General features: G+C 43.5%; 1 protein-coding gene across 2 annotated transcripts in view; it reads left to right on the forward strand.

Annotated features, from left to right (window-relative positions):
- Nucleotides 1-10,907, forward strand: part of Simc1 (SUMO interacting motifs containing 1) — a 33,252-nt gene that overhangs the window by 20,539 nt on the left and 1,806 nt on the right. For both annotated transcript variants that reach the window (XM_038332593.1, XM_038332594.1), the window contains 5 exons: nucleotides 221-375; nucleotides 3,390-3,542; nucleotides 5,321-5,449; nucleotides 7,294-7,450; nucleotides 7,599-7,683. In XM_038332593.1, the coding sequence (XP_038188521.1) occupies nucleotides 221-375; nucleotides 3,390-3,542; nucleotides 5,321-5,449; nucleotides 7,294-7,450; nucleotides 7,599-7,683 (679 nt within the window). The remainder of the gene's footprint in view (nucleotides 1-220; nucleotides 376-3,389; nucleotides 3,543-5,320; nucleotides 5,450-7,293; nucleotides 7,451-7,598; nucleotides 7,684-10,907) is intronic.

The following is a 10,907-nucleotide window of genomic DNA, read 5'->3' on the forward strand; positions in this document are numbered from 1 at the left end:
GCCACTTCGGAAAACAGTGGGTAGAATATGGTAGACTCTATATTATGGTGGATTCCATAGACTCAGAATAGCTGCTGTCTCCCACCAATCTAATCTCTCTTTGATACAGGCAAACCTACTGGCTCATGACCTTCCCTTGGACTTGGTTATGACAGCCCATGGTTTCTGGTCATTCAAGGGACTGAGAAACAAGCATGACTGCTTATTTGTTCTTCCTCAGGGCCAAACTCTTCCTGGACGAGTCCTCTTTCTGCGTTATGTAGTGCAGACCCTGGAAGATGACTTCCAGCAGACCTTGAGGAAGCAGCGGCAGCACCTACAGCAATCCATCGCAAACACCGTCCTTTCATGTGACAAACAGCCTCACAATGTCAGGTAATAATCAGCTGTCAGAGCTCTAGTATGCCGAGAGGTGTAACGAGTGAAGGCCAGTGTGGTCGTCAGTTCATCACTGACAACTGTGTGAAAAAGACAGTTCAAGGAAAGATTTATTTAAACTTATAGTGTTGGAGGTTTTCAATCTGTCATGGCAGGAGAAGAGCTATTCAACTCATGGCAGCCAGGAAGCAAAGGAGTAAAGGAAGGGGCCAGCGCAGCATGCAGCCCCCAGTGATCACTTTTCCAGCTAGGGCCTCCCCTTCCAGTTTTGCCATCTCTCAATAGTCTACTCAGATCTGGATTCATCAATAGATCAGACCGCTAGAGAAGTGCTCTCCTGACAGTGGAGGCTTATTGTTTTAGTTCTCTCAGACACACTGGTCTGCTGGGTGTTTTCAGTCATTCACGATGAACCCAGAGACTACAAGAGAATGAGATTGTCCTCATTGCTAAATATTGGAAAAGGGATAAATACCAAAAACTGTGGAAATCAAAAGAACTGAACTGACTATGTGGCTAAGTAGCGGGGATTACTCCCTTGTTCTGAAGATTATTTGGAAAGTAAAATTCTGAGATCTCACATGTCTGAAAAATCTTTTCTCTCGTGTATTGACTAATAAGTAGGCTAATTATTTTAGATATTTAGAAATAAATTTTGTGCAGAACTTTGAAGAAATTGTCTTCTAGCTGTCAGAAATGATGTTAAATCAGAAGCAGGGCTGGAGAGATGGCTCAGCAGTTAAAAACACTGGCTGCTCTTCTAGAGGACCTGGGTTCAATTCCTAGGCTGTGGGAATTGTGGCTGACAATAGTAGGATCTGATGCCCTCTTCTATCATGCAGGCATACATGCAAATAGAGTACTTGTAACCGTAAATAATTAAATCTTTAGAAATCAGAAGCAATACTGGAGATATGACTCAATGGTTAAGAGCATTGGCTGCTCTTCTAGAGGACCTGGGTTCGGTTCCCAGCATCTACATGGCAATTCCAGACCATAAGTAACTCCAGTTCTAGAAGACAGGACACCACCTTCTAGTTTCCATGGGCACCAGGCATATACATGATACACAGACATACATATAGGTAAAATAAACATACATATAAGATAAAAAATAAAGAGCTGTCTAAATTTCATCAGTAATAATTTATAGAGAAAAACAAAAGGGGCTAGAGCCCAAACATCTGATTTGATAATTTTCTCTAATTTTGTGCATAACATCTGTTTTCCCCCAAGTTAGTTGCCTTTGGCAGAGGAGTGGAATTATTTTAGATATTTAGGTCTCTGATTCCTTGAAACATGGTCTGTATGTAGCCCTGGCTGCCTAGAACTCACTGTGTAGCCCAGGCTGCCTTCAAACTCATAAGATCATCCTGCCTCTGTCTCCCGAGGGCTGGGATTAAAGGTTTGTGCCACCGCACCCAAATCAGTATTTACAATTTTATTTTCTCTAGTATTACTGTGGTTTTAGGAGGGAAACAATTAAGTGTGTGTATTCGATACAATTTTTTTGTTTTGTTTTGTTGATTTTTCAAGACAGGGTTTCTCAGTGTAGCCTTGGCTGTCCTGGAACTTACTCTGTAGATCAGGCTGGCCTTGAATTCAAAGAGATCCTTCTGCCTCTGTGTCCCAAGTGCTGGGATTAAAGGTGTGTGCTACCACCACCCAGCTCAATACAACTTTTTTATATTGGTTACTTAAATAATCAGTAATCATCAAAATAATTTTTTTTTTTTTGGTTTTTCGAGACAGGGTTTCTCTGTGGCTTATCAAAATACATTTTAGGACTAAGTGGTGGTGGTGCATGCCTTTAAGCACTTGGAAGGTAGAGGCAGGCAGATCTCCATGAGTTCAGGTACAGCCTGGTCTACAAAGAGTGTTTCAGAACAGCTGGGGCTATACAGAGAAACCCTGTCTCGAAAAACAACAAAATATATCTTAACAATGTTTTTGCCTTACTGATAGAGTCTAAGCGCTATATAGTGTCTGTACTGCACATCCTCCAGCCCTAGTTCTTACCTTCATAGATGGTACATGACCGTGGAGAGCTGGTGAAGACCTACCTGGCCATCTAGTCCTGATTTCTACCTAGTTAGGTAGTATTGTTGCTCAGAAAGTCATCTTTGCCCCAGAAGAGCTTTTCTGTAATTATAACTTATGTAGCCACTTTTGTCTGTCCAGTTGACTAGATTAGTAAAGCACACCTCAATGGTGTGTGATGATATTTCCAGAGATGGTTAGATCTTGGGGTTCTGCCCTAATGAATGTGTCAGTTCCTTTATGAATTCACATTACACTGATAGTATTTAGAGGTGTTGGCCTACTTGGAGGAAGTAGGTCACAGGGTGCAGCTGTCCTGGGCATTACAGCTCATACTGGCCACTTCCTACAGCCTCTTTTTTCTGATTTTTATCCACTAAGAAGTAAAGAACAGCCTCTGCTCCATGCTTCCCTCCCAGGGTGTTCTCCATGACTGCACAAGTCCAAGTGCCATTGACAGAACCCTCTAAAACTGTGAGCTGAACTAAATTCTTCCTCCCTTAAGGTATTTCTGGGAAAGTGTTGAGGGCTAGAGGGATAGCCTAGGGATAGAATACTTGACTAAAATGCATGCACAAGGCCCTAGGCTCAGTCTCCAGTACTACAAAAGAAAAAAGAAAAAAATGTTTATATTTCAGCTTGCTTTTATAACCAGACTGCAGCTAAATGTGTTATATTCATTAGACTTATTTAAATATTGAAAATAACCAGACAATGGTGGTGCACGCCGTTAATCCCAGCATTCTGGATGGAGGGGCAGGTGGATATTTGTGAGTTCGAGGACAGCCAGAGCTACACAGAAACCCTGGATTGAAAAATAAAAAATAAAAAACTTAAAAAATAGCCTAAAGGTCCTTGACTCTGTTTGGAGGAGTCTCCTGTTCTGGGAGCCCAGAGTAAGTATGCAGGTCTGGACACTGTAGGTAAAACAGCAGTGCAAACCTTTCCTTTCTTTCTTTTCTGTATTCCAGAGATGTCATCAAGTGGCTGGTCAAAACGGTGACTGAAAATGAATTAACGCAACCCCCAGATGGGACTCAGACCTCTTCAGGAACAGGAGTCTTGAAAGCTAGCAGTGGCCATCTGTCTCCCCAGACTAACCTAACCAGGAACACCAATCAGCTGTAAGGAGCAAGCACAAAGTTGTCTTCCGGGGCTGCAAGGATTTGATATTTAAAGAATAGGACCAGTCTCAAAGATCAGCTTGCCCCAGATTACCAACTCTTGTAGCAGCTGATTCTCATTGAAGACTTAGTCTAGACTTGGAGTATGATTATGGTAGAATCCCTGGGTTCCACCAACAGACAAGGCCCCTTTACAGGCCCGCACTGCTAGCCTTCCAGTTACTTCTCTTTCAGAGTGTCACTTCCCCTCTTTCCAGCTCCCTAACCCAAGTCCTGAGCCTGCTTTGTCTGCTACTCTGGGCAGCTGCCCCCTTTGGGGACACCCCCGTCCCGTGTCGCTGCTCAAAGGCTTACCTTGATTAGCCTTCCTGTCCTTTGAGTTCTAGCCCTGACCCATCTCCTACCCGCTGGCCAGCTGCCAAGACCCCGAGGCTATCTGCCCTGTTGTTTTCTCCAAACTCTAACAAATGGTCACCATGTTGGTTAGCTGTGGACACGGACAGCACAGTGACTTATAAATGCATCATTGCAGAGCCAGAACCTGCCCATCCTGTCCATTGTTTGTCCCTGGCTGCGGTTGTTTCTGAAAATAATGCCTTTCCATCAAATAAGATGGGTTTAAATGGCTGCTGTTGAACCAGACTTTCCCTTCTGAAGTGTTGCTCAGCTTTCCAGCCATGTCTCTGCCTCTCTCTCTCTCATATTTGTGTCTGATGGGAGAGAAGGTGAAGGTCCATCAGTGAACATTCTGAAACTTGTCTTAGTAAGAATTGATGTGTCGTAGAGAAACATGGTAGGGCTACAGAAATGACTCAGCAGTTAAGAGCACTGGCTGCTCTTCCTGAGGACCCAGGTTCAATTCCCAGCACCTACATGGTGGCTCACAACCACCTGTAATTCTAGTTGCGCAGGATCTAGAGCCCTCTTGACCTTTGAGGGCACCAGACATGCACATAGTGCATAGTCATACTTACCCGAAAATATTCATACATAAAAGTAATTAAGTAGTTTACATTTTTAAAAAATTAAATGGCAGGGGTTGGAGAGATGGCTCAGTGGTTAAGAGCACTGTCTGCTCTTCCAAAGGTCGTGAGTTCAATTCCCAGCAACCACATGGTGGCTCACAACCATCTGGTGCCCTCTTCTGGTATGCAAGTGTACATGCAGACAGAATACTGAGAATACTGTATACATAATAAATAAATAGATCTTTTAAAAAATTAAATGGCAGATGCCTTTCTTCTCCTATAACAAAGAAATTAAAATAAAGTTAGTAATTTTGTACTTCATTTACAAAACCAAGAAGTTAGTGTCTTTAAAGTTCTCTAGACCCTTGGGATTGTGTGGTTCTGGTTTTAATTTGAAAGCATTTTGCTTATGTAGTTTACCCTCAGATTCCGAAAGGTTCACATATGATCTGGCAAAAGGATTTGGATAGATGAATTGCTCAGTGAGAGCAAGCTAATAACTTACTCTCCTTGGCCTGTGGTTTTGCTGACTCTCTAATAGTCTCTGTTCTTTTGTTGTGTTGTTGCTGTTTGCTTGTTTGTTTTGTTTTGTTTGCCATAGAGTCTCACCATGTAACTCTGACTGGCCTGAAATTCACTATGTAGACCAGGCTGGCTTTGAACTCAGAGGCCTGCCCACCTCTGCTTTCTGAGTGCACCTCCACACCCAGCTGTCTGCTCTTGGTGTACATTGGTGGGGACCTCCAGCTTCAGAAAGCCTGTCACCAAGTCTTTCCGCTCACTTGTTTCTATCCTGTGCTCTGGATCCAGGATCGTGTGTCAACTTCAGAGGATGTTGTCCATTGCTGTAGAGGTGGACAGGACTCCTACCTGCAGCTCGAATAAAATAGCTGAGATGATGTTTGGGTTTGTGCTGGACATCCCTGAGAGGAGTCAGAGGTGGGTCTGGTTTGATCAGTTTGTTTTGGTTTTGGTTGATTTCTCCATTAAAAAAGAAAACTAAAAAGTAACTTTTTACTAGCTTTTTTATTTCTGCCTGCCAGAAACAGAATTTACAGAGAGAAAAATCACAAACTAATTGAAAAAGGAAGAAAGGAGTAGGGGGACTATTTATGTCTTTGAGATGAAAGGAGGAGGTTCCCAAACAATGGAAGTGCAGTCAAAGCTTAAGTCCTTGGGAAGAAGTAGACGCTTTCAAGAGATCTGAATGTCCCTACCGTATTGATTTGATTGAATCAACGCTAAAACTAAGATTTTCTCAGAAGGGGTAAATTACACCAGCAGATGCACGCAGCACCTTTGCTCTTATTCGTTATTAACTCAGGTGTAATTTGCAGTTCTTTTATAACTGTGCAGATTCACATAGGTGGCATCCATGAGTCCTGACAAATGCCTGATCTGTCATTGTTGGTGGCACAGTACAGTCAGTAACTGTCGTCTCCTGTGACATTCAGCTTCATCGTTTTTAGAAAGTAAAATGAGATACCATTTCTTACATACCCAAATAGGGTAAAAAATAATAGGATCAATAATATTCTCTATTAAAGAGGTTTTGAAAAGCCGGGCGGTGGTGGCACACACCTTTAATCTCAGCATTTTAGAGATAGAGACAGGCGGATCTCTTGGGTTCGAGGCCTGCCTGGTCTACAAAGAGACTTCCAGAACACCTAGGACTGTTACGCAGAGAAACCCCGTCTCAAAAGAGAAGGTTTCAAGAAAACAGGTGTTTATTCATTCCTGATGAGAATGCAAAAATGATGCGAACCTTCGAAAGAAATATAAGAATATTTGGCAGTGTCTGACAACCACGTGTGCATGCCAGAGTTTACCTTTTTTGCTTGTTTGTTTGTTTGGTTTGGTTTGGTTTGGTTTTGGCTTCTCTGTGCATTTTTAGAGATCAGGCTCTCCGTGAACTCAGAGATCTGCTGGCCTTTGCCTCCTGAGTGCTGGGATAATAATGAAACATGTGCATGAGGATATTCACTACAATGATGATTACAATTGTAAAATACTGAAAACAACCCAAAAGTCCGTACACGGGATATGAACAAATACTTATTATATGATACCTGAACATGGTGGAACATGTAGCTAAATACATAAGGAAGCTTCTAGTAAATGAGAGCTGGGCCTGGTGTTTGAAGCCTATGATCTCAGCACTCAAGCCTGAGGCAAGAGAATCAACCTACCTACATTGTTGTTGATTTAGGGAGTGGGATGGGGACTTAAGACAGGGTTTCTGTGTGTAACAGCCCTGGCTGTCCTGTAACTAGCTTTGTCGACCAGACTGGCCTCGAACTCACAGAGATCCTCCTGCCTCTGACTCAAGTGCTAGGTTTAAAGGTGTGCACTACCATGCCGGGCTTGCTACATTGTTTTATTTATTTTGACTTTGTTTTATTTCACCATTTTTTAAATACAACTCCTAATTGCTAAGTATTTTATGTCTTTTAAAGATATTCTGTTTTCCTTGAGTATATCATCTCTGATGAAAAACTCAGAAACTTAAAGTCTGGGGTCCATCTCAGTGGTAGACAGCACTGAAGCACAGGCCTCGAGCTCATGATCCTCCTGCCTCCTCCCTGGATGTGCACCAGGATACCTGGCTGTGTCTTTTTCAAATGTCAGGCTGTTCCCTCATCCTACAAGTTATTACTTCATCAACAAATCCATTTCTGTCTGCAGCCTGTGTTTTTGTAGACCTCCATTGCATGTCGGAGCATCCAGGGCAAACCGTAGAGTCTTTGAATGTACTTCTGCCTAACTCCTTCTTCTCCACACAGGGAGATGTTCTTCACTACTATGGAAAGCCACCTTCTGCGCTGCAAAGTGTTAGAGATCATCTTCCTCCACAGTTGTGAGACGCCCACGCGTCTCCCCTTGTCTCTGGCCCAGGCCCTCTACTTTCTGAACAACTCCACATCACTGCTCAAGTGTCAGGTACTTGCCTTTCTGCTTCAGCTCCTCGCCCAGAGCATCCTCCCTTCCTGCTGTTTGGCCATCGTGGAAGAGCTTTGGAAACTGTGCTGTAACTGGGACCTCTAACTGGGCAAGCATTCATTACCTGCTGCTTTTACTATCTCTGCAGTCAGATAAAACCCAGTGGCAGACATGGGATGAGCTGGTTGAGCATCTGCAGTTCCTGTTGTCCAGTTATCAGCATGTGCTGAGAGGTAAGGGGCACTTGCTCACAGGCAGGTCCTGTGAGAAGTCTCACAGTGGACATTACCAAAAAGAACAGCTTGTCAGATAATTCTCACTTGTTCGCCTAAGTAATGCATTGTTCTAGGCAGGTGTGGTGACGCTGGCCTCTAATTCCAGCACCCAGGAAGCTGAGGCAGAAGGATGAAAAATTGAAGGCTACATAGTAAAAATGTGTCTCAAAAATAATAATACAAGCTGGAAAGATGGCTTAATGATTACGAGCACTTGTTCCTATAGAGGGTCCAGGTTTGATTCCCAAAACCCACGTGGTAACCCGATGCCCTCTTCCGTCCTCTGTAGGGACAGCACATATGTGGTCAACAGACAGAGATGCAAAACAAAACACACATAAAATAAAAATAAGCAATTTTTTAAAAGTTTTAAAAACAGAAGCAAGAAGCCAGGTGGTGGTGACACACTCCTTTAATTCAGCACTTAGGAGGCAAAAGCAGATGAATATCTGTGAATTAGAGGCCAGCCTGGTCTACAAAGTGAGTTCTAAGACAGCCAGGGCTACACAGTGAAACCCTATCTCAAAAAACCAATAATAGCCAGGCAATGGTGGCGCACGCCTTTAATCACAGCACTCGTGAGGCAGAGGCAGGCAGATGTCTGTGAGTTCGAGGCCAGCCTGGGCTATAAGAGCTAGTTCCAGGACAGGCTCCAAAGCTACAGAGAAACCCTGTCTCAAAAATAATAATAATAACAACAACAAAATAAAAATTTAAAGCACTGTTCCTTGATTATAACTACAGAGAGCACAGCTGGATCGCTGTGGTGCTGTGGAAACGTCCTTCCTTTTTTACAGCTGGTGGTAATACAGTGGTCCTCCCAGTGAGGAGGTTGTGTAGGTAAGCAAAAACCATCGTATCATGAGAACCCTGGCTTCTCAGAGCACACTTGTTGAGTCAATTGTTCACAGGCTAGCAACATTATAAACAGCTGTCAGTAAAGCACAAATACAGAGCATATCTGCAACAAGATAGACACACCTTAGAAAAGATGTGAGTGGCCTTTAAATGGATGGGGTTGTAGCTCAGGGTTAGAGCATTTGCTTTGAATGTGTGAGTCCCTCAGTTCAATCCCCAGTACTGCAGAGAGAGAAATCTTAAAGTCTATGAAATAGTGCCGTTCAGCGTTGCTGGGAAAGTTAGACTGGGTAGCATGCAGACTGCACATGTTAGCAAGGATCATGGTCGAATAACTTCATCAAGTGAGAATGATTTTATTAGGCAGGGATTAATGAGAACCCTGGTAAAGCTGAAGAACTGGCAAGTTAAATTATTAGGAAGGTTGGGACTGTGGCTCAGTTGGTTGAGTGCTTTCCAAGCATTCCTAAAATCTGGGTTCAGTCCTAGCACAGCATCAGCTAGCATTCAGATGGAGGCAAAACCAGAAATTCAAGGTCACCCTTGGCTGCTTAGCAAGTTAAGGCCAGCCTGTGATACAGGAAACCTTGTCACTAAAATTGTTTAAATCAAAGTACTAAGTACATAGATTTTTTTTTTCTTTATTGAGATTGGACTTCGTTGGGGGCAGGGGTTTTATTTTGTTTCGTTTTGAGACAGGGTTTCTCTGTGTAGCTTTGGAGCCTGTCCTGGAACTCGCTCTGTAGACCAGGTTCACCTCGAACTCACAGAGATCCACCTACCTCTCCCTCCCTAGTGCTGGAATTAAAGGTGTGCACCACCATTGCCCAGCTTTGTTTTTGTATTTCAAGATGGTCTGGAACCTACTATGTATCCCAGCTTGTACTGAATTTAAGATTTTCCTGCCTCAGGCTACCAGGTGCTAGATTTACAGGAATGCACCACCACACCTGACAGAAAACAGTAACATCACAGGAGAAATGGGGCGTTTCCCCTGGACACGTTGGGTGGAGAACACAGCCTCATGCTGTTCTTCCCACAGCCTGTGACCTTGTTCTGATCTCAAGGAAGCACCCCACAAACCCAGACTGATGCTGCTGATCAGGGTTTCTATTGCTGGGATAGAACTCTATGACCAATAGCAGCTTGGAGAGGCAAGGGATCATTTCATTTACACCTCCTGTCACAGCCCAGCATCCAGGGGAACTGGGAAGCAGGAACTGGAGCAGAGGCCATGAAGGAGTACTGCTGCTGCTTACTGACATGCTTCCCCTACCTCAGCTTCCTGCCCCTGTGTGTTTCTCTGTGTAACAGCCCTGGCTAGCCTCGGATTTATAGATCCACCTGCCTTTGCCTCCCGAGTGCTGGATTAAAGGTGTGCGTCATCATACCCAGCTTCAGCTTGCTTTCTTACAACACCCAGGACCACCTCCAGGGATGGTATCACCCACACTGATCACTCAAGAAAATGCCCTACAGACCAATCTTACACAAACATTTTCTCAATTCAGAGTCCCTCCTCCCCAATGATTCAAGTGTTAACTTGCTGGAACAGAGACCATTTTTAACGAATGACCTTTCCCTATCAAAAGTACTATTCCCAACTAAAGAGCAGCTAAAGCATATGAACGTTTGATCCTAAACAAGATTCTGAATTAGAAAAATGTGGTAATGGAGGGCTGAGGATTAGCGATAAAGCGCTTGCCTAGCACATGCAAGACCACGGTTCAGTCCCAGGACTACAAAAATGAAGGGCACAGCTGGGCAATCTGAAGAGTGTATAATGTGTTGATAGCTTATTTTTTTTTAATATTTATTTATTTATTATGTATACAATATTCTGTCAGTGTGTATGCCTGCTGGCTAGAAGAGGGCACCAGACCTCATTACAGATGGTTGTGAGCCACCATGTGGTTGCTGGGAATTGAACTCAGGACCTTTGGAAGAGCAGGCAATGCTCTTAACCTCTGAGCCATCTCTCCAGCCTCCATTGATAGCTTATTTTTGATTACACCAGGTTACAATCGTAAATGTCCTCGATCTTAGGAAATCCACGCTGCATTATTGATCATCCTGTCATTAGATTATTCTCAGAGTAATGAGGAAATTTTACTTGCCCATGCCTATGTTGATGTTGACTTTAACTTGGTGATTGTTATGTAGAAAGAGAACTCATAAACCTGCTCAGCCTAGAACCAAGAGTGCTGTGCAGGACATTTTAAAATACTAGCAGTAAATTAAAGTCTCAGTCTCTAGCCCAGGCTGGTCCTGAACCCATGACTATCCTTCTGCCTTGGCCTCCTAAGTCCTGGATTATAGGGTGA

This window comes from Arvicola amphibius, chromosome 6 (genome assembly GCF_903992535.2).
Source record: "Arvicola amphibius chromosome 6, mArvAmp1.2, whole genome shotgun sequence".
Taxonomy (NCBI): Eukaryota; Metazoa; Chordata; class Mammalia; order Rodentia; family Cricetidae; genus Arvicola; species Arvicola amphibius.